At 43.8% G+C, this 24,602-nt stretch overlaps 1 protein-coding gene across 4 annotated transcripts in view; it reads left to right on the top strand.

Moving 5' to 3' along the window:
- Nucleotides 1–24,602, top strand: part of EZH2 (enhancer of zeste 2 polycomb repressive complex 2 subunit) — a 122,615-nt gene that overhangs the window by 19,798 nt on the left and 78,215 nt on the right. The window contains exons 1-2 of one of the 4 annotated variants that reach the window (XM_034761287.1): nucleotides 11,577–11,695; nucleotides 13,244–13,309. The exons of 1 other annotated variant lie outside the window; for it this stretch is intronic. In XM_034761287.1, coding sequence (XP_034617178.1) covers nucleotides 13,272–13,309 — 38 coding nt within the window. In that variant the 5' untranslated portion in view covers nucleotides 11,577–11,695; nucleotides 13,244–13,271. Of the gene's footprint in view, nucleotides 1–11,576; nucleotides 11,696–13,243; nucleotides 13,310–24,602 lie in introns of those variants that run through there. 2 more of the 4 variants (XM_034761290.1, XM_034761286.1) reach the window with 2 other exon arrangements.

Here is a 24,602-nt window from a genome sequence, read left to right as displayed (position 1 = left end):
ACCTTCTTTGCATTTTGTCAAATCTGCTGTGGAAGTGTTCTTAAAATGAACAACATGTGCTGGGTCATCATCAGAGACTGCTATTACATGAAATATATGGCAGAATGTGGGTAAACAGATCAGGGAACATACAATTCTCCCCCAAGGAGTTCAATCACAAATTTAATTAAAGCATTATTTTTTTAACGAGCATCATCAGCATGGAAGCATGTCCTCTAGAACGGTGGCTGAGGCATGAAGGGGCATACAAATGTTTAGCATATCTGGCACATAAATACCTTGCAATGCCAGCTACAAAAGTTCCATGCAAGAGGTAGGACTGAGTGGACTTGTGGCTCTGAAGTTTTACATTGTTTTGTTTTTGAGTGCAATTATGTAACCAAAAAATATATATATATCGACATTTGTAAGTTGCACTTTCACAACAAAGAGATTGCAATACAGTACTTTTATGAAGTGAATTGAAATATACTATTTCTTTTGTTTATCATTTTTACAGTGAAAATATTTGTAATACAAATAATTACAACACAGAATGCAATATATATGAAAATGTAGACAAACATCCAATATATTTAATAAATTTAAATTGGTATTCTATTGTTTAACATCAAGGGGTAGCCGTGTTAGTCTGTATCTACAAAAACAACAAGGAGTCTGGTGGCACCTTAAAGACTAACAGATTTATTTGGGCATAAGCTTTCGTGAGTAAAAACCTCACTTCTTCGGATGTATCCGAAGAAGTGAGGTTTTTACTCACGANGCTTGGGGCGGCAAAAAACCTAGAGCCGGCCCTGCCCCTGGCAGCCAGTCATGGCATCACAGCTCTCTCGCTGGGCTAGCATCCCCCATCGTTCTCATTCCTGTTGATACCCCAGCTGGGCTGTATCACCACTGAAGTCTGGCTCTTTAGCGGGAGGTACATGTTGCCTCTCAGTTAGGGCTCATTCTGTAATCAGGTTGGCTAAGCCCCAGGCTGTGCAGCCCAGGGGAAAGCACCCTGTTACAGGCCTACTCTGCCCACTCCTACTGTTACTGGGCTCTGGTCCTTGCTTCCCATTTCACACCTGGTTTCCAGAGTGGCTGAGTACACACAGGCTCCACTGCCTGGAACTGGAGTTTGCTTGTTCTGGTGACTCTGACATTCAGGTCCTTCATCATTCAGAGGCTGACAGGTGTGGTGTGGGGGCTGGAGAAACCCCCTGGCTGAGCGGAAGGAGGTCAAAGAGTTGGGATACATCCGAAGAAGTGAGGTTTTTACTCACGAAAGCTTATGCCCAAATAAATCTGTTAGTCTTTAAGGTGCCACCAGACTCCTTATTGTTTAACAGTGCGATTAAAATGGCAAGTAATCACGATAAATGTTTTTAATCAAGATTAATTTTTTCAGTTAATCGCGTGAGTTAACTGCAATTAATCGACAGCCCTAGCTTTGGAAGACTACAATCACCTTTTTTTCCAACTTGATCCTGCTTTTATCAAACATATTTCTTAAAGTATATGAGATTATGTTCTTTAGGGTATGCTATGTTGTTCTCAGAAACATTTAATAGGGAATTACATCAAATTTTAAAACATGGAGATTCTTGAATAGCACCAGAGACTGCAATTCACATTTTTCAGTTTCATCAAATTTTTGCTGTCAAGCAATATTCACATTATTAGCTTTATGTGTGTGCTAGATTTTGAGTCTATGAGTACATATATATGGAAATAAGTTACCCTGATTACATATTTTAAGCACTATTTAGGTCAATGTAACTACTAAAACTTCTTAAATTGTCCAGCCTATTCTAGGCTTTAAACATACCTTTACAGAAAAAAAAGGGAGAGACTAGAGATAAATAACAAGGGGTGGGGGGCAGGGAAGGAAGGTTGAGGAGGGGAACAAGATGCTAAGAGTGGAGCATTGTGTAGGGAAAATTCATAAAAAGGTGGGAGTAGTGACTGGAAATGGTGAGAATGCATAGAGGAGTGAGATATTGGACAAAGAAGGGAGGTTTCACAGAAGCACTGTGTGACAAAGATAAAGTCTTTATCTTTAAATGCATTATTAAACTTTGCTAGTTAAAGAGACATGCTGCAATCAGACAAGACTGAAAAATTTGCCTTCTACCAGTGAATTTTTTAATCCTGGCCCCCTGGCTCCTAACTGAAAGAGTAATTTGACCCTTGTCACCACAGCCCAGCCCTCTTTATCTAGATTTGGTTCCCCCAGGCTGAAGGGAGGCCAACAATTAAAGATCTGATGGAACAACCATTTGCATTCTTGAAGGTTGCACATCCTTTTCAATGAATGGAACATCCAACTTTACTAGATAGGCACATTTGCTGAATATTTCTGCTAGCAAGGAACAATTGCTGTCATTTAAATGCTTATCCTTAAACTTTCATGTTAATAAACCACTGAACTAATGGGGGCAATTCACAAAATCCACTGGTTCAGTCTGTGTCTTCAAATTGCAGGTATGAGGAGATGAGATGAAGGCTAGTTTTCAAAAGAATGGGTTATTTTTGTTCTACAAATTCAGGAATCCATGAGACTGCAAAATAAACAGCATGAGATCCTTTCAAAACAAAACTACACATACTTTAAAAAGCTTACTTAAAACACTTTAGAAAGTTACCTGCATCCAGCTTTTAAAGTCAAAATCATTTCCTAATTAAAATCGGTGGGAGTCAATCTCTTCCTTTCATAGCTGACTTCACACCTTAAAATGCATGACCCTACCCATTAAGCTTTATCTCATATATATTAACAATGTTAATTTGAAAGGGAATTCAGTTCCATTGTTTTTGTTACAAGTTGAAGTGATTCTTACATCAGAAGCAAAAATACTGGAGTTTTCTTTTAAATCCCATAATTTTAAACCAAAAATCTATTATCCTCTATTTGCTGCAGCACCTTAATTTTAGAGTGAATTTCTGTGTATTGCTCTCAGTTTCACCTTTGCTGTGCAACCCTTTTCCTCCAACAGAAAGTTTTGCAGTTAAATTTTCTCTGAACTCTCTGTACAAGAGCCTAGAGGTGAACTGGTCCAAGATACTGAAAGCATCTTGGCCTCTCTGCTAATTTCTCTGTATAAAATATGTTATATATATATATTATGAGATGAGTAATCATTTAGAGACCCAATAGCTTGTATATCACTAGGGGATGAAACTAATCCCATTGGAAAACTGAGAACCAGCTGCTTGTGATGTCAGCTACAGCATGAGACTCACGCAGGCCCTCAAATTGCATGGACAGATGGGAATTCTGATGTAACACCACATGGTCAAAGCCCCGAAGTGCATTAGCTATGTAATCATTGTATCTTTTATTTTCTTCCTCTGTGTACTGCACCCTTAAATCTCTGAGTATTCTGGAGTTGGCCCACACAGACAATGTGTCTATTCTTGATTTTTTAGTTGTGTTTTACTTTCCCGTATGATAATTAATTCAGTGAACACACACTGTGCCGTCTCATGGAGACTTTAGTTGTCTTAGTTTTAAGTTCTCTTAATCTAAACTAAATGTCATTGTGACTAAAATTATGTTTGTACTTTGTGTCTGGAAAAAACATAACTGTATAATTATGATCATTAAATTAACTTCTAAAGAAAAACATGCAGTCTGTGAAAATATAGAAGATACAGAATTAACTTTTGAAACTATGTATAAGGTTGCATTTCCTTTAGGGAAAATAATACCAACTAATATTTGAATGGAAAAACATTTGAAACAGAAACATTACTTTGTAAAGGAAAATTGATTTTGAAATTGATAATTTTTAAAAAACTTTCACTTATTAAAAGTATATTACTAAATTGATTACCAAAGTTAGTGCACTTAATGAAATAAATATTATTTTTTTTAAATGATTTGAAGATTATAAAAACAGTTAAAGGTTGGGGTTGTGTGGGAGGGGAAAGAATGTATACTGCTTGTCACCTTGTAAACATGATAGTGGTGGATTGGATTAAGATAATGCTGTTATTGGTTTAGTCCTGCCATCAGTTCCACACAGACAAACACAACAGTGAGGGCAGAGTCACAGTGAATTCATGTGGATTTAATTGCCAGATCTGGGCCACGAAATCTTATTGCTCAAGTTGTCATTGATAGTTTATTGATTTAATAGAATTACAAAACACCAGTTTCTGAAAAAGTGACCAATAACTTCACAGGGAAGATTCACTTTTGCAGCCTGAGACGTAAATTGACATGTTTAAAGTCCAGCATATCAGAAAATGTGTAGAGCAGTACTATGAACTGAATGATTGGTGTATCTGGGACACACCCGCCAGTACAGATACACAGAGCAGCTTATTTAGATTGCTACACCCATAGGCTGCCTACTGTACAAAATAATGTCATTATTATGAATGCCTGAGAGAGAATTTGGATGCATATAAAAAGCAGAAGCAGCTGGTGTTAATGTTGATAAATACAAAGTGGACCTGATCCTACTCCAATTGAATTAATGGGAACTTTGCAATCAACTTCAATAGGAGAACTGGACCTAGTGTTTTTCAAGTCCACTAGGTTGCACTTTGTTATAGACCTACTAGAAAAAGAAAATAAATAAACTCAGCTTTGGTCTTTAGTTACAGCCAAGTCTCAAAACAGTCAGCAGGGGCTGTGACATAATCCACAAGGCAGTGACTTAAACAATGTGTGCTTCCTCATAAGAGCAATAGCATGAGGTATGAATTCCTGCTGTCAGTCATCACATCAGGGGTGGAGCTAGCCTACATTGCTCCCTGTTAAACAGGCAGGAAGCACTACATGCAGTCCATTCAAACAGTGTTCTAGCCCTGCCCCAACAAACCATGGCTCTTTCAAGCTAAGGCTGTCCCCTCATTGATTCCCCCAGACAGAGATATTACCTAAGCCCCTCTGTGCAGAGATCAGTAGTGAAATTATTAGGTGAATAATTATAAACATACTGCTGTAGAGAACAATCTACATGTTTTAAATGTTTTTGATTTACTTTGATATTACAGTATTTCTTTGTGAAAGTACCTCCAGATGTTAATATCCCTTTACAAAATTGTACCCCTCTACACTCAGGTGTGTGCTACTTAACAAACAAAAACAAAAAAACAACAACAAAAAGTGAAGACATGATATCTGTATGCTCCTGTGTAAATGATCATATATAGGATTTTTGTGGTTGTTTTCAAAACAGTTGGTTTTTATGGCCATGTGCATTGGTGAGAAGTCTCTCTTATTCCTCTTATCTAATCATCAACATTCAGCAGTAATATTTTATTCACATATACAAACATAAACAGAGATGTTTCATTGGTGTTTTTGGACCCAATCCTGATAGTATTGAAGCCATTTTGAATTTTATCATTGACGTCAAGGGGAACTGGATCAAGCCCTTTAATGCTCAATATTTTATATAAAATTGATTATGTGATTGATAGAAAAAAGAAAAAAATGTTTTAAACAATTCCAGAAGGCTGCCATATCCCATACTGATTTTCTCCAGATTCCGATTTTATTGACATTGTCATTTAATTTATAAATGTCTTCGAATTTAAACGTTTTTCAAAACTACTTTTACATAGTTTTATCTTGATATTAGAGTTTTTAAAAACTAAAATGCAAAGAATAACTCCTCAAAATATCAAAGTTCAAATTCTTATCAGACATTTCCTTAGTAATTGTTACATTGTGAGTGTCCTATAGATGTTTTCTTTTTTGTGAAGTAGGTTCTTAGCTAAACAGATATTCATCCACCATGAAAATAAGTTAGAAACAAAAAAGCCACTTGGGTGGCTCTGCTGAGTGCAGAACAAACAGCTGCCAACATTCTGCTGGCTGTTTGAAACTGACTGGGAGGGTGATCAGAAAGTCTGCTTCAAAAGAATTATTTTCCAATACAATTTAACATTTTAAGACTTTAGAACTGAATTCAAATAGAAAGATTATTTTCTTCAAAAACAGGAACACATAACTCCTCCCCCCCCCACCGCGCCCCCTCTCCCCCAAAAGCCAGGTCTTTCAGAGTGTTTTGTAATATTTAATTTCCTAATCAGCACTAGTTGCTTTCAAAAAGTAATGGACACACAAATCATTCCATTCAAGTGCAGATAGAAAGGTGGAATGACATCTGTGCTGAGATGAGGTCCAATTCATAGTGTATATACTGTAATATTAATTTACTGAGTCACGTGACTAAGCCAATTACAATCCATTATTTTAAAGCTTATTCAATAATGACTACTTATACCGCCTAACTGAAAACAAAACTAAAGTGATCATGAAATTAAATTCTGACAATCAAAATAAAGTATACATTCTAAACAGTAAAGGAATGTGGTAGCCATCTTGAATTTGGCAGCCATCTTGGGGTAGTTTAAATAACTTCATATCCAGGAATAATAAATAGATCACATTTTACAAATGTGAAAGTTTTGGTGCTTTTAAACCTGAACAGCAAGTTTTGAAATTGTCAGTCATTTCAGGAATTCAAAGAAAGATAGGGCAATCTATCACTGATGTGTTACTATGAGAAGAAATTAGTTCAAACATTGTTGAACTCTATGCTTGCAAAAAAAAGTTGTTAAAATTAAAGTAAACTACTAGTATAAACCTGCTTACAAGATAACGAGCTAAAGACAGAATATAAAATCAGTGTTGCCAACTCTTGTGATTTTATTGAATGTCTCATGCTGTTTGGTATTTTTCTTAAAGGCCCAACTGCTGGCTGGAATTATGTGATTGCATGATAAACTCGACTTTTTTTTTAAAGTATGTTTCTATCCCTCATGGTTATAGAAAATATAATTTGAAAGACCCTAAAGGCTCAGTAGCCATAAGGCAAATAAAAAACACCCAAAATGTAGTATTTAAAAGAAAAGCATGATTTTAAACTACGCTTGTGATTTTGAGGGCTTGACTCATGATTTTTTTTTAATTATTATATTATATTATATTTATATTATAGTGGCACCTAGGAGCCCCAGACATGGACCATGGACCCCATTATGCTAGCTACTGTACAAACAGAACAAAAAGACAGTCTTTGCCCCAAAGAGTCTACAATCCAAGTATAAGACAAAAGCCAACTGGTGGATACAGACAGACAGACAGAAAATGGAGCACAAGAAAACAATGAGACAGTGCTGGTCAATGTGATAGGTTGTGATCTCAGGTTTCAGCACATCATCTGCTTCATTCTTAACTCTTAAAGGAGTTTTAAGAAGGGATTTATAGCTTCATAGATTGCAAGGCCAGAAGGGACCCCTGATCTACAGGCCATAGAACTTCCCCAAAATAATTCCTAGAGCAGAGATGCGCAAACTTTTTGGGCCGAGGGCCACATCTGCGTGCGGAAATAGTATGCAGGGCCGGGACAGGGCGTTGGGGTGCGGGAGGGAGGGAGCGTGGGGTGTGGGAGGGGGTGGGGGTGTGCAGGAAGGGGCTCAGGGCAAGGGATTGGGGCAGAGGAGGGGTACGGGGTGTATAAGGGGGCTCAGGGAAGGGGGTTGGGGTGCAGGAGGGGTGCGGAGTGCAGGAGACGGCTCAGAGCAGGGGGTTGGAGTGTTGGAGGGGTGCAGGATGCAGCAAGGGGCTCAGGGCAGGGGGTTGGGCTGCACAGGGGTGCAGAGTGCAGCAGGGAGCTCAGGGCTCGGGATTGGGATGCAGGAGGGGTGTGGGGTGTACAAGGAGATTCAGGGCAGGGAGTTGGGGTGCGAGGTGCAGGCAGGGGGCTTAGGGCAGGGAGCTGGGGGGTGGGGTACAGGAGGGGTTCAGGCTCCGGCCCCGCTTACCTCAAGTGGCTCTGGGGTGGCAGCGGCGTGCACCGGGGCCAGGGCAGGCTCCCTGCATGCCTGCCTTGTCCCCGGTCCCGCGGCACTCCAGGAAGCGCTGCAGCCCCTGGGGAAGGAAGGGACGGAGGGCTCTGCGTGCACTGCCCTTACCCGTGCCTCCGGGTACCTCCCCCAAAGCTCCCATTGTCCATGGTTCCCTGTTCCCGGCCAATGGGAGCTGCAGGGGGTGGTGCCTGGAAGCAAGGGCAATGCATGGAGCCCTGTGCTTCCCCGCCCGGGGGCCGCAGGGATGTGGTGCCGGCGCTGCCGTGGGCCAGATCCGGCCCATGGGCAGTAGTTTGCCCACCCCTGTCCTAGAGCATACCTTTTAGTGAAACATCCAATCTTGGTTTTAAAATTGCCAGTGATACAGAATCCACCAAGACTCTTAGTAAATTGTTCTAATAGTTAATTACCCTCACTTTTAAAAATTTCCAGTATGAATTTGTCTAGCTTCAACTTCCAGCCATTGGATCATGTTATAATACCATTCTATGCTCAGTTGAAGAGCCCATTATCAAATATTTATTGTTCCCCATGTAGATAGTTATAGACTGTAACCAAGTCACCCCTTACTAGTTTCTTTGTTAAACTAAACAGATGGCCTCCAGGAGATCAATCACTGTAAATCATGTTTTCTGATCCTTTAATCATTTGTGTGGCTCTTCTCTGAACCCTCTCCAGTTTATCAATGTCCTTCTTTAAAGGAGTATATTGAGGTACCTGAAAATTCTAGGGTTTTTTTGTAGATAATGGGGGGGGGGGGTGCCCAAATTTATAATCCAAAGGGGGATTCTGCTCAAAAAGTTTGAAAACCACTCAGGGTGCAGGCAGGGGGTAGCTAGGGACTGTGTGCAGGCAGGGGGATAGCTCAGGGTGCAGGGAGGGGCTACGTCCAAGAGGGTGCTGCTGCGGGGCTGGCTGTGTGCTGCTTAGTCCCTAGTTGGCATAGTGGGTGCAGTTCCGCGGGACAGAGGCTGGGTAAGAGGCATGCTCTTCACGCCTGGGAACATGATGGGCAGAAGGAGGGGGACACCCCAATATCAGTTTCTGCCTCGTTTTGCATAGCAGAACAGGAGGCAGGCTCCCAGTACCAAACAGCGTGGCCAGTTGCAGCTCCATGGCAGAGGGTGGCGGGGGAGGCAGAGGCAAAGTGGTGGCTACAGATGGCAGTGCCACAGGACAGTGGGGGGGAGGAGGGGCAGCAAACTTCACCCCAATGTGGTACAAAACTTGGGGAGGGGGTCCCCCTGCCCTCCCTAAATGTGGCGCCTGCTGACATCACTGTTAATAAGAAATATCCTAAAGTGAATGAGAGATTATAAGTATAGTGATGATAGGCTATGAAGGGCCTGGACAATGAAGACAAGAAGCTTATGTTTGTTGCAATGGCAAAAGGGGAGCCAGTAGAAGGACACAAAGAGAGGGGTGACATGGTCAAAGTGCCAAGCTAGGACAGAGGTGGGTAGACTACAGCCCGTGGGCCGGATCTGGTCCATCAGGGCTTTGGATCCGGCCCACAGGATTGCCATCTCTGTGGTGCTGCGGGCCCCACACTGCTTCCGGAAGCGGCCGGCACCATGTCCCTGCTGCCCAAAGGGTTTGGGGGGCAGAGGGCTTTGCATGCTGCCCTTGCCTGCAGGCACTGCCCCCTGCAGCTCCCATTGGCTAGGAACAGGGAACCGCTGCCACTGGGAGCTTCGGGGGAAGTACCTGCAGGTGAGGGCAGCGCATGGAGCCCTCTGCCCCGCCCCTCCCTGAGGGGCTGCAAGTACGTGGTGCCAGTCGCTTCAGGGCCAGGGCAGACAGGCAGTCTGCCTGCTGTGCTTCTAGATCTTGGGAAATTTCCCACAATCTGGGAATTTGTGAGTAAAATGTTTTGAATGAAAATTCCCAATTTCCCAAGTTAAACATTTTACTCACAAATTCCCAGGTTTTGGGAAATTTCCCAGGATATAGAAGCACTGTAAAAAACTTTATCTGGGAATTTTTCACCAGATTTGGGAAATTTTTAGCACTAGGTTGGGAAAAGTTGGCATCACGATATAGAAGCCCTGTCTGCCTGAGCCCCGCTGTGCGCCGCTGCCACCCCAGAGCTGCTCCAGATAAGCAGCGCCGGGCTGAAGCACACACCCTGAACTCCTCCTGCACCCCACACCTCCACCCCCTTCTCTGAGTCTTCTCACCCCAACCCCTGGCCCTTAGCCCCTTCCTGCACACCACACCCCCTCCCACACCCCGTACCCCAACCCCCTGCCCCAGCCCTACATTCATGACCCTGCATGCAATTTCCCCACCCAGATGTGACCCTCGAGCCAAAAAGTTTGCCCACCCCTGAGCTAGGAAAATGATCTTCACAGCAGCATTTTGAATTGATCTGAATGGGGCAAGATTGTATTTGTCAAGACCAGAGAAGAGATGCTGCAGTAATTGAGATGAAAGATGACAAGAGCCTGGGCAAGAATTTTAATTATAGTTATTATTTGATTATCATAATACCTAGGATCCCCACTCATGGAGCAGACCCTATTGTGCGAGGCACTGTACACACACAGAACAAAAAAGACAGTCCCTTCCCCAAGTGCTTGTGTGGATGGATTGGAAAGGTTGTATCTTAAAGAGGTGATGCAGAAAGAATCAGCTAGATTTAAACACAGCCTGGACGTGAGGCTCTAGAGAGGACAAGTTAAGGCTTAAAACCAGATTATGAGTCTGAGTGATGGGGAAGATAGCGGCATTGCTAGAGGTTGGCAATACCCTGAGAGAGGATATAATTAAAACCACATGATCGAGCAATGAGGTGGCCATACATCTTGCTGGTGCTATGATTTTTGTGATGTTTTGTTAACAAGTGAGGGGAGGACTTGGTGGGCTGTGGTTCACAGGCATAGAGCACCACATGGAAGAAGGTGTGGACAGAGCCTGCAGAAGACAGAAAGGAGTGGTTATCTATATGGTTTAGGTGAAGGACAGAGCAGAGATGACAGGGGGTAAGGGGCCCGTCTACACTAGGCAAGTTTTTGACCAGCCTGGCCATTTCCACACCCACTAAAGACATGGCACAGATGCAGTTTTGGGTGGCCTGGCCCATTTTTACTGAAGCCATTTGCTTCTGGAAGCTGGCCAGTCACGGCAGGTCCGGCTGCCTTCCAGGGAGCTACAGGGCGGCTCCACAATTGGTTTAGCTGAGCTGGTTTGGGAACTGGTTCAGCGAAACCAAGGTCAGAGGCGGGGCTGAGATCGATGCAGGGCGGAGCGCGTGAGGCTCTGGACTGCCCGCCTGGGAGTGGGAAGCAACAGGCAGAGGGGAGGGACGTGGGGCTGCTGAGCTCCCCGCGCCTCCCTCCCGCGCGCGCAGAAGCATGACAGTTAAAACCGTTACAGCTCCCACTTTCGAACTGATTCAAACTCTCAGCAGCGCCGAACAGGGCTGCCCCTCCCTTCCCGGGCTCCGCGGGCGCTTCCTCTTTCAGCAACCCCCAATCTCCCCACCCGCAGGCGAGGCGAGCTTCAAGGCTCTCCCTCCCCGCGCGCCCTGATTCCCTCTCCCAAGAGGGCTCAGGAGCGCGCGAGGATTAAGAGAGGAGCACGAAACTCGCCATCTCCCCAGCCAGCGCGAGAACAAAGAGAGCTCTTCCACCCCCTTCCCCCCGCACGTGGGGAGCGAACTCCCCGCCCCCGGCACCGCCTCTAGCCGCCGCTGATTGGCTCCGGCGGCCCCTCCACGTCCGTCCAATCGGGGCGGTGCTTGGGTCTCTCCAATGAGCGCGATGCCGATTGGGCCGCCGGGTTTGGCGCTCGGTCCGGGAGGGTGAATCCGGCGGCCGGAGGCAGAGAGGAGCGGAGAGGGGACCCGGAGGCGGCAGCACCGGCGGGGGTTGGGGGGGTGAGTGAGCGAGTGACCGGTACCGCGCGGGCGGGAGCCGTGAGCCGTTATTATAACCGGTGCCCTTTATACTGGGGGAGGCGCTGGCGGCGGGAGGAGGGGGGGGAATGAGGAGTGGGGGGCCCAGCCGCGAGGAAACTCCCCCCCCGGGGGAACAGGGTGGCGGGGCACGCTCTGCCGGCCGGTGACAGCTGGAGAGAGACCCGGAGCGTGAAGCGCCCTTTGTCTAAGTTGGCTCTGCCCACCCTGGCGGAGGGGTCCCCCCTGGACCGACCCGGCTGAGACAAAGGCGGGAGTAGAGCCGCGGGCTTGGGACCGCTTTGGACCCCTCACCGGGGCGGGGCGCCTTGGGGGGCTACGTCTGTTGTTCTCCTCCTCAAACCTCCCCATTGACTTCAGACTAGTGGCGGGCGCAGGGGCAGTTTGACTGAGGGGACGTCCCCCGAGCCCCCTTCAGTCCCCCTCAAAAGGCGAACGAGGTTTTAAATCGCCTGATTGAGACGCCGCAAAATCCTTCGTTCCCTGAGGAGGAGACGGGAAAAAATACAATTAACCTCCCCAAACGAGGGGGCCTCCCTGCTACGGGGAGAGGTTTGGGCACTTGGGCAGGTCTGCTTCAGTCTCATGTGCTCTTAGATAGTCTCCCGGAAGCCGCTGTTCAATGCGGGGGCCGTTGAGCTGTCTGTGGGTTGTTCCTTCTTTCGCTGTTTCACACGAGTTGCTGCTTTTGATTCTCCCCTTTCCTCCTCCCTTCTCTTTGTATATGAAAATCCCGAGTGCAGGAAGGATGTTAAATGCAAAGGCAACTCGAGTGAACTTCTAAGGACAGTAGTGGGTCCCTGTCTTCCACAGCATTGCATGGCATTTCGCAAGTTCAGATAGGCTGGCGACTGTGATTCTAGAACAAAGTGTGTTGAACATGAGGCATGCTCTTACTAAAAGCATGGTTTGTCTTGAGTCATTTTGGTAGGTGTAAGGGGGTGGTGTTGAAAAGAGCTGCCTTTTTATTAAAATTGTAAGAGTGACTGGTAAATAGACAAAATAAGATTGATGCGTGATCTGGTATTATTGTAAAGTGTTTGATATTAACAGTTGCCTGCAGTGATTCAGAAGTTATTGGGAGTGAGAGAGGAAAAAAAGCTTGTAGGTGTGTTTATGTAAATTAATTTGGGTTTTGTTCCAGTGGCTTCTCTCTCCTAGTTCTGGAATACCACCCACATTGTTCTGGAGTGGGAACAATACAATATAGAGCTAGAGAGTTGGGAGTTCAAATCTCTCTTCCCTTCCATTTCAGAACTGAAGTCACTGGAAGACTTCATTTTTTATATTTGAATTTCACTAATGCATCTTTTGTGCCACTCCACTGAATGGTGTTCTGTATAGATGTAGAACTATATAAATGTACAGGGATCAAAAATATGTAGTGGGAATTCTATTGAATTTCTAAACTGGGATTTCCATATTGATTTCTAGGGTGTAACGCTTTCTAGAGTCTGAATGTAATTTGTAAGAGTTAATTAAAAGGCCACTCTTTCTGTTTATCCCAAGTGTCCATATCAAATTGGGAGCCTCTGGAATGTTTATTTGTGGTAACCAGAAAGCATGTTGTGAAGGGTGAGTACTTGTATGCATTGTACTGTAAGTACTTTCAATTTGGTCTGTTAAAATTTGAATACTCAAGACCTGCTGATACTTCATGAGCAACCCTGCAATATAGCACGCTTACTTGTTTTTTTTCCTGCAGTATTTTAGTGTGGAATCTTGCATGTAAATAGGCTTTTTAATAAAAAGTTCAGCTGTTCTCTTATGTGCTTTTTTAATCTTTCACCTAAAGAGACAATCCTCTATTGCTTAGTTGTGAAGATGATTGTGACATCAAGTAAAGGGTTGTATCTTTAAAGAATAAGAAAGATTCTTAAGAAACATAAATCCTGTTTTCACAAAGAATGTCCCTAGCAATTAGACGGCAGTGATGGAAGTTTCTGCTTAAACTTGTTTTTTTAAAGCTTTCCATGAGGTGTCAACAATTGTCCTCTTAGAACTACGCCATATTCAAGATCCTAGTTTTGGTTAATAGAAATCTGTAGGATTTGGGTTTCTCACAGGGATGTTAAAATATAGCTATACTCCAAAAAGTGAGTATGGAATTTATGGAATTCCATTTTATCACTGACTTGCAAATCAAATTTGCTTAGTTTATCCAATCTATCTAATCTATCTAACCCCACACTGTAAACTGAGGCTGGGAACTTGAAGGTCAAGCTGTTTTCCTTTTTGCCTCTCACTGGAACTACTAAAGACTTGAACTGGAATTTAGTTAGCAAGGTTGAGAATAGAAACCAGTTCTCTCTGATAACATTACAAAGCGAAGAAGACTGAAATATAGTGCCCATTACATCATAACACTTAGGCAGCGTATATACTAGGTTTTAAAGGTTCTGACTATTGTGTTCTTATTCTTTGTCATAGACAAGGCAATGTAGACTTCAGCAACACTAGAGTTTGAAAACATGTTAAATCTTTAAATCCTAGTCTAGATAAATTACTGTAAATACTCAGGAAGTAGATCTCTTGAATTTGAAGGTGTTGCCATATTTAGTGTTTTTTGTCAGATCCTAAGATTTAATTTGCAAACATCTGAAGCGTTTAGGCTTTCTGGTTGTGAAGATAACCTTCAGTGTAAAAAACAAACAAACAATGTTCTTAAGTCATCATGTAGCCAAACAAACACAGGTGTTAAAGTGACCAAAATTAGGCTTAAAAGTTAAGTTTCCAAGCTGATTGTACTTGTCTAGTGTGGCTGGGCGTATATTGACTTTCCAACATGTCAAAAAGCTAAGCTATAAGTCTCAAACATTATTGTTTGTATTATGGTAGCAGCTAGGAGCCCTAGTGATAGACCAAGACCATGCAGTGCTAGGCACTATACAAACTGACCCTTTCCCAGAGAGCTTACAGTATATAAAATATTTGATATTTCAGTTGGTAAATTTAAAAACTAGGGAAAGTGGTTTTTTTATTATTATTTATTAGATACTTCTGCATTCCCATGGTCCAGTTAGAGCATTATTGTGGATTTTTTAATAAGAATTGTTGCAGTAGTAGTAAAGAGGATAACTTTAATAGAGGTTTCCTTGCATGATACATAAATAGCATCATGGGACACTTCACAACTAATTATAATCTATATATGCAAATAAAAGGAAATAATAGGTTACAGATAGCATTTATAGATGCTATGACACCTATAGAATGATTGAGCATGAGGAAATAAATAGGCAAGAAGGATTTGAAAAGATGGAGTCTGCTAGGCTTTTTTTACAAAACTTTTGCCCACCCAGGCAAAAAATTTTTACCAACTCTTATAAGGATGGAATGGGCAGAGGGAGTGTTTAGGTAAGCTCATTTTTGAAGGGCCTCATTAGGCACCAAGGCAGCGTCTCCACTAGAAAACTGAAGCATTGTTAATTAAAACAGTAGGACAGAACCTGTTTAAACATGTGTTTCAGTGTGTCCATAGTAGCCACTCTGCTTCGGGTTCTGATGAGTTGTATTTTTGCCCTGTATCCATACTAGCAGTGTTCTAAACAGTTTCATACGCAGTGTGACTGTCCCAGAGGTCCTGGGATAGCTTCCAGAAGTAGTGAATTCTGGGAGATTTTGAAAGCCACTCCAGTTTGATGTGGTAGAGTCATGGAGGGATTGTTTAAGCATTTTGTGCTTTTGCCAGCAACCTCTGTTCCCCATCCCACTAAACTAATGGTGGTTAGACTTGTTGACAGCAAGCCTAATCCAGATGGTATTGGGGACCCTTGTACATGGTTTTGAACAGTTATAAAACACGTTGCATCCACATACAAGTGTTCTAGGAGGACCAAATCGTGAGCTTTTCTAATGTTGTCAGGGTCCAAGAGATAATTCCAAATAGTGGGGTGAGGGAGGGGAGAGGAAAAGGAGCAGGGGAAATGACAGTAGACGTAGGATTTACTACACATTTTGGAGAGAGATGCAAGGAGGAGGAAAGCCTGATGTGAAAAGTGTTGAATGGATGCAAGAATAGAAAGATGGAGGGGAAGGCAAATTCATGGAAGAATTTGAAGACACTGGTCACTGTTAAGCATGCATTCGTTTTAAATAGATGTGTAAGTGTTTTGCTGAATAATGGTTTAAGAGGGAAACTTTATATTAGATTCTGAAATAGATATTCTGTCTGCCCTCATGGACAGCTACTGAAGATTTGAGATGAGGACAGTGTATTCCTGCGAATGGCTTAAGATGAACTGCTACACTTTAATTTGGACAGTTGAGACTGGAAAAGAGAGAACTGTTCGGATCTAGGCAAGAGGAGCTGAAGCTGTGACTTACATTACTGTGTAGACGTATCCTAAGCCTTGGCTTGAGCCCGGGCTCAAGCCAAACCCGCCTTGGGTCGACACACCAATTGTGGAACCTAGCGATTGAACCTATGGTTCAAGCCCGCATTAAGCTGGGATTTAGGGTCTGAACCCTATTGCTGTCCTGTGTGTATGCGACACCAGCTTGACTCAGATCCCAGAAGGCTTCTAGATGTGTCCCAGAGTTCCTTGGGGCCAGGGTGGATTTGATTTAAATCACTAGTCAGGAAGACTTGATTTAATCATGGATTTCTACATAAAAGTGCATTCTTGTTGGTTGTTATAACCTTAATACATATTCTTCACAGCTCAGAGATAGATGTAGGTTTCATTTTTAGAAAGTACACACTATACATTTTTAAAGTGGTTTATTTTGAAAACTTTTCAGATTAGTTTTACAGCTGTATCAGAAAATGAATGATTGGTTATTTCATTTACCAAAGGTAATTGAAGCAGATATTTATGAAGTCATTGGGAGGTGAACTATCTCCAATTCAACAGGTTAATCATTAATATTTGGAGGATATTCTTACTGTGCTATATTAGGAGGAGAACATCACCAGACATTTAAATTTTTATTTAACTAAAACAACAACGTTATGTGTTCTGGATTTTTTTTTTCTTCATCAGCAAACATAATATTTTAACAAAACAAGCATATGTATTTTTGAGTTTAGTTAAACATTCAAGCTTTTTTAAAATCAGGTTTGTTTTTGTTAAAATTGTTTTAACTAAAATAGTTAAATGAATTTTAAAAAACAAACAAAAATTAAATCGACTGTCAGACATGAGAAACTTAAAATATTGGCTTCTGCAGCTAACTCGGTCGTCTTCACCTTCATTTTCCTGTTTGTTCAGAATCTGGAAAAGAAAAACAAGCTTTCCTGCTTTTACAGGTCCGAAATGATTTCTCACTTTGGAATAAATTAGTCCAAAGGAAGAAAATATTCTTCCTACATCGACAGAAGAAGCTACTGCTGTTAAAAGTTAGATTATCAGTTCAACAGTCTCTGAATTCAAGTGCTTAAGTGACTTCCACCAGTTCACTTGTGTGACTTTCTTTAAAACATCATCAGCAAACATATATTTCTTGATTGTTTCACCCTTAGCTCTGAAGTTTATTATACAGTAACTCCTCACTTAACGTTGTAGTTATGTTCCTGAAAAATGCAACTTTAAGGGAAATGATGTTAAACAAATCTAATTTTCTGATAAGATTTAATGTAAATATGCGGGGTTAGGTTCCAAGGAAATTTTTTTTGGCAGACAAAAGGCATTATATACTGTACAGTACTGTGGTTGGGAAGTGACCTGGCTTATCCCACACAGGCACAGCTCGCTACAAGCTAGGACTCTAGGAAGCACTTTCGCAGCAGCAGCGGCAGCTTCTCCGGAGAAGAACAGGCGCCGTCTTTGCCGGGAATGCTCCAGGCCCGCCTCTTCCTGTCCCTGCTCCACTCCAGGCCCACCTCTTCCCATCCCTACTCCACATCCTCTCCAGAGCACGCTGCATGGTTCCCACCTCTTTCTCCCCCCACCCCCCTCCGCCCCAGCCCTAAGCACTGCCAAACAGCTGTTTAGGACTTTCTGTGAGGGAGGGGGAGGAGCGGAGACATGGCGCTTCCCGTCTCCTCCCCCTCCCTCCCAGAAAGTCCTAAGTGCTGCCAAACAGCTGTTTAGTGGTGGGAGAAGCGCTGGGAGGGAGGAGGCAGAGAAGAGGAACTTGTGCAATGCTCCCTTGTAAAGTTGCTGCTCTTCCACAGAAGCTCACAAGCAATGGACAGAGCAGGCAGCCAAATGACGTTATAAGGGAGCATTGCACAACTTTAAATGAGCATGTTCCCTAATTGAGCAGCGACGTAACTTTGAACAACGTTAAGCGGGAGGATGTTAAGTGAGGAGTTACTGTAGTTGGCATTTGGAGGGATGATTCTGGATGCCCATGTCATAGCCAACTCCTCTTCTTCAGCAGTTAAGGTTTGACCCTGGTAACAAGTATTGAGAATATTTGCATTTCTTTGTTGCACTGTTTGCATTTTGCCCCCAATAATCTTCTATTCATTGAACTTTCTGAAGCTTTGCACTTTTATAGAGTGGTAAGGGATTGACTCTGTACACAAATTTGCAGAGGGACAATAGGGTTGAGGTCTGTTATCTCTCACCTCTATATTTGTTTAAAACATTTTTGCTGTTAAACAAGCATGTTATCTCTGGAGACATATAAACCCATAGTTTGGGAACTGCAAAACTAAGCATCTCTGATGGTATCTTCTAGACTGATCACTGAGTCCCACTGGGTAGATAGAAAGATTAACCTAAATAATCTATACAGAAGCCCCTGGAATCCCATAAGATTGGGTGCCTAATCCATGATCTATTGGAACTAATTTACAAAACTTTTCTTAAACATTACATGAATATATTGTCTGATACTATAGAATTAGAATTTATAATCCCTATTCCATTATGAGATATCTTTGAGCTATATTGTATCTTAATTAAAACTATATTTAGATTGCTTTACTTCCTCAAAAAGCATTTTATCAAAAAAAAGTGATTTAAATAAAAAAATCTGTTTTTTTTGTTTTGTTTTGTTTTTTAAAATCATTGATTTTTATACACCCTGCTTGGGGCAATTTCCTTGGTCCTCTCTATGCTGACAATCTGTGGGGCAGTCTATTGCAAACAGAAGTCACACCTCCCTTTGCAAATGGCAGCAGCTCAGGTCAGTGTTAACGCATTGTCTGCTGAACACCAGTTTGCAAGCACACTACCAGAGAGCCCGCAGAGTCTCAAAGGAGATGAATCAGAAGAAGCTTTTTGCAAAGAGAGCTGTTTCTTGGTCACAAGATTTTGGTGGAAGGACCAGAGAGCAGAGCGGGGACTTAGTGGTTGGCCTGCAGGGAAGTGGAGTGGCAGAGTTCCTAGTTGAGCACAGCTGGAGGAGGATAACCCCAACACCTCAGCCACTTCCCCTCCCTGAAGGGCAGCCACTTGGTCCCTGCTCTGTTCTTTGGGGCCCCTCGTGCCCTCCCTGAGTCTGCATGTGCAGGGGTGCCCGGGCGGTGTGTAGAAGCCAGTCCCAAAACCTCCCTGCAGTCTCTTGCAGCGGTGGCAACTCAGGTTCCTTGCTGTCATGCAGAGCTTGTTCAGAGCAGGAAGCAAAGCTGACAGGGAGGATGTGGCTTCCAGCTGCCAGAATGTTGGGGATCATCCCTGAGCTGGAAGCTCTGCCGCTTCCCTTCCCTTCCCCCCCCCCTCCCTGCCGGGCTGCAGCTTAGTCCTGTGCCACTGTCTGTCCCTTGCACCCAGGCTCTTGCCCTCCCTGGGGCTGTGTGTGCAGAGGTGCCTGGGCAGAATGCAGTGTGGGGGTGGTGAATGGGAGCTGGACTGGAACCTTCCCCACAGCCTTCCAGGAATCCCTTGTCAGTGCCTTCTGGGGTGCGGCAGAGGCAGGGATAATGGATTGGGGGAGGGTCTGGAGCACACTGCACTCCAGGCTCTGGTGTTGCACTTCACCACTCTGCAGCCAGCAGCAGCCAGACTGAGGGGGGTGTGTGCGTTTTTCCTCTAAAACCTACATTTTATGTCCTACTTCATAACAGACAAATAAAAAACCAACCAAACAAAAACACCTTCGTTGAACTTCCATTTTGAGAATTAATAAAATACAAAGTTTCATTTTAATAGTTTGACAGACCTGGAGACTGATGTTCTAATTAACCTTAGAACAGGTGCACATGGACATTTTCTTGCCAATATAACTCCACCTAGAGGTAGAGAGCCCAATTCTCAGGTTAGATGGTAGTTCAGTATAAAACCTTCTCAAACTGCTGTCGTTCTACTGAGATAGCCAACAAAGGAGCTAATTATGCAGTTTATGTACTTGTATTCCTTATGGGCTCCTGAGTCCCATCAGTAGCACCATCACAGTTAGGAAGCAGGGTGGGCAGTAGAATTTCCCCGCCGTCCAGCAAATTAATAAGCCTAAAGTGTCGACACTTTGGGGGAGGAGGTTGCTAGGCACTTTGGGATAGTGTTACTTTGGTTTGGGTCTATACACTGCAGTGTGGATGCCAGAGCCCAATATTCGAGCGTGGGTCAGAAAATCCTTAACCTAGGGTTAAAATGCAGTGTAGATACTCAAGCCCATGATTTCCTGACACAGGTCAGCTGACTCGAGTCCTATTAAATCTAGGTTTATATTGTTGTGTAGACATATCCTAAATCAGTGGGCCCCCAAACTTTTCCTCTCATGCCCCCCACGCCCCTTAGCAGTAATAGAATGTGTCTGCACCTCCCTGGGCTGGGAGAGGAGCCACGGCCAGGAGCGGGGGCTGAGGGCCAAGAGCAGGGGTGGGGACAGAGCAGGACTGGTGGTGCTCCCTCTCCACCCCCTCATGGTCTTGTCCTGGGCCCCACTCCACCCCCTTGGATATTTCTCCGTGCCCCCATATGGGGGTACGCCTCACAGTTTGGTAACCACTGCCCTAAGTGTTTCTGTAAAGTATTGAAGTGGCTGGTGCCAACAGGCAGTTTAACAGTGTCACAGACCTAGGTACTAGGGATGTAAAAGGTTAACCGGTAAGCATTAGGAAAATGCATATTGGGGACGTTGAATGATATGGGTGTCAATTGTTAGTTGTAAAAAACCAAATCTTTACTTTAGAGAGCAAGCTGTCCATGAAATTGCTGGGTGATTAAGTAATATGAACTCTTTATAGCGAACTTCTTCCATACAGTATTATGGATGCACTTATGTCAGATTAAGTGGTTCTCCCTATGCAAGGGAAAACTGCAAAAGTGGGAAATAACAGACTTGTATAGGAGGAACTCATCTCCCTATACTACTGGCCTTTTACTTATAATACATTAAACATTAAAGATCTGCATTCATGAGACAAAAGTTCCTTGTTCATCCCACACATGTAAACTGACTAGTCTTAGATATATAATGCTGTATGGTATACTTCTCTCTAAATGTTGAAATCAGTGGTGCATCTAAGGTTACAAGTTTGACTGGGGTCCACGCTGAAACCTAGTCTAATACTGTTCATGCTGTAAATACTGTAGATAAGAACTTTTCAATTTATTTTATTCAATTTACGTAATCTATCCAGTGAAGTATTAATTGCTTAGGAAAGTGAGATACCAATCCTTGAGCCGTTTATTTAGGTGTATAAATTAATCTGACTGGAGGAGAATATACTGCCATCTTGTTGCAGCCAAATAAGGACGGGTCAAATATGGACTTGACAAAGTCATTGAAATGTAGAAATACTTTGCAATTTCAGTTTTTCTTCAAGTTCTTGTTCATGTCCATTCTAATGTAGGCGTGTTTGCCCTGAGTACTGCCGCTGTAAAGTTTTTCCCTCAGTGGTATCCGTTGGGTCAGCTCTGATACCCCTTGGAATTGCACCCTCATAGCGTTGGTATAGAGGGCCCTGCTTCCCCTTCAGTTTTGTTTTACTGCCTGTGATGGTTTTTGGAACTTCTGTTCATCCTTGCGTTCGCGCAAGTACTCTCCTCAGTGGACTTTTCCTTTTCCAGTATATAGTTAATGATAGTAGCTAGAATTTACAATTTAGTGTTACTTAGTAGTTAGACCCCTGGTTGTCGGGGTTATCCCTTCCCCGGTGCATGTGTTGGTCTCCGGGGTTTAAGGTGTGTGTGGCTTGCCATCATCCCATGCCTGCTAGTGACCCCCATTCTAGCTGCCTTAAGTGCTTGGGGAGTCCCACCTGCGGAGCAATGTAGGCTTTGTAAAGAGTTTAAACCCCATACCGTAAAGGACAGAGACCAGAGACTTAAATACCTCCTTATGGAGGTGGCTCTCCATTCCCCCTCAGAGCTGAGCCACACTGACTCAGCACCGAGCACTTCTACCTCTGTGAGAAGTGCACCGGCTTCTCAGAGAGCCAGGCAGTGCAGTTCGGCATCTCTGGCATCAAGGAAGGGACTCTTTGTCCGTGTCCCGGGACTCTCGGCACTGCCAGGGTTCTCTGGAGGAGGCTTATGCCTCAATGGGACACACAACACTGCTCCCAGTCACTGGTGCTGAAGAAAAAGCAAAGGAAAATGGACTTTTGGGTAGTCCTCGAATCCTTTAAGCTCTGGAGCTTAGATCTGTCTGCCCTGAAAAGAGAGACGTGGCCTCGAAAGAGAGCTCCTGGATGATCTGCTGCACTTGGTGTGGAAGACCTGAGGCCTGCAACCATGCGTTTCTGCTCATGACCACAGCCGAACCCCTGGTCTGTGCAGCAGAATCTGCCCCATGCAACACCGCTTGGAGGAATTCTTTCACAACTGGTTTACCTTTCTCGACCAGAGCTGAAAACTTGGCCCTGGATTCCTGTGGCAGCAATTCCTTGAACTTGGTCATTGTTCCTCAAGAATTAAAATAATAGTGGTGGTTGGTTCATCTTGAGTTGGAGACCCCTCGTGGAGTTAGACCTTCCTACTAAACAGATGTAGTCCCCCATTCAAGCCCTCAGCAATATGCTCTCTACTGTACTTGTCCTGGAAGGTAGCCTTCCTGTTGGCCATCACCTTTGCCAGAAGGGTCTCGGAGATTAGGGCCCTTACTTCAGAACCTCCATACACGATTTTCTTCAAGGACATGGTCCAAATGCGCCCTCACCCAGCCTTCCTCCCAAACGTGGAGGAATTCCACAATAACCATGCTTCTACCCAGAGCCACATGCCAATAGGCAAGAACAGAGGCTTCATTCACTAGATGTTAGGCAGGTGCTGGTGTTCTACATAGAAAGGACTAAATCGTTTAAGAAAACTACTCAGCTTTTCGTGGCAGTGGCAGACAGGATGAAAGGTCTCCCAGTCTCAACCCAGAGAATTTCTTTGTGGATCACTTCTAGTATCAGTATGTGATACTACCTCGCAAAAAGTCCCTGCTTCTGCCCTGACAACACATTACACAAGGGCACTAGCGTCTTCAGCTGCATTCATGACCCACGTTCCCATCCAAGATATCTGAGAGTGGCAGCGTGGTCTTCAGCCCACGCTTTTGCAACTTGAACATAACATAAGAACGGCCGTACCGGGTCAGACCAAAGGTCCATCTAGCCCAGTATCCTGCTACCGACAGTGGCCAATGCCAGGTACCCAGAGGGAGTGGACCAACAGGCAATGATCAAGTGATCTCTCTCCTGCCATCCATCTCCATCCTCTGACAGAGGCTAGGGACACCATTCCTTACCCATCCTGGCTAATAGCCATTAATGGACTTAACCTCCATGAATTTATCCAGTTCTCTTTTAAACACTGTTATAGTCCTAGCCTTCACAACCTCCTCAGGTAACGAGTTCCACAAGTTGACTGTGCGCTGCGTGAAGAAGAACTTCCTTGTATTTGTTTTAAACCTGCTGCCTATTAATTTAATTTGGCGATCCCTAGTTCTTGTATTATGGGAATAAGTAAATAACTTTTCCTTATCCACTTTCTCCACATCACTCATGATTTTATATACCTCTATCATATCCCCCCTTAGTCTCCTCTTTTCCAAGCTGAAGAGTCCTAGCCTTTTTAATCTCTCCTCATATAGGACCCGTTCCAAACCCCTAATCATTTTAGTTGCCCTTTTCTGAACCTTTTCTAGTGCCAGTATATCTTTTTTTAGATGAGGAGACCACATCTGTACGCAGTATTCGAGATGTGGGCGTGCCATCGATTTACATAAGGGCAATAATATATTCTCAGTCTTATTCTCTATCCCCTTGTTAATGATCCCTAACATCCTGTTTGCTTTTTTTGACCGCCTCTGCACACTGCGCGGACATCTTCAGAGAACTATCCACAATGACTCCAAGATCTTTTTCCTGACTCGTTCTAGCTAAATTAGCCCCCATCATATTGTATGTATAGTTGGGGCTATTTTTTCCAGTGTGCATTACTTTACATTTATCCACATTAAATTTCATTTGCCATTTTGTTGCCCAATCACTTAGTTTTGTGAGATCTTTTTGAAGTTCATCACAGTCTGCTTTGGTCTTAACTATCTTGAGCAGTTTAGTATCATCTGCAAACTTTGCCACCTCACTGTTTACCCCTTTCTTCAGATCATTCTGTCACTCAGCAGGCCAGAGACAATGCTGTATTTGGCAGAGCGTTGCTGTAGTCTGCTTGTCGTTGAACTTCAAATCTCCTCCTACATCTGCTTGGGGGTCACCTACATTGGAATGGACGTGAGCAAGCACTTGAAGAAAAAACGGGTAGTAACTTTCCATAACTGCTGTTGTTCGAGGTGTGTTGCTCATATCCATTCCACATCCGACCCTCCTATCCCTCTGTCAGAGTTAGCTGGCAAGAAGGAACTGAAGGGGTGGTGGGTTGGCAGGGCCCTGTATATCGGCGCCATGAAGGCACGACTCTAGGGGGTACCAGAGCCAACCTGAGGGATACCACTGATGGAAAAACTTCTGGTGGCAGTGCTTGGGGTGAACACACACCTACATTGGAATGGACATGAGCAACAATTCACTTAAGAACAATAGTTA

This window comes from Trachemys scripta, chromosome 2, assembly GCF_013100865.1.
Source record: "Trachemys scripta elegans isolate TJP31775 chromosome 2, CAS_Tse_1.0, whole genome shotgun sequence".
Lineage (NCBI taxonomy): Eukaryota > Metazoa > Chordata > Testudines > Emydidae > Trachemys > Trachemys scripta.
This window is presented reverse-complemented; position numbering and strand designations above follow the sequence as displayed.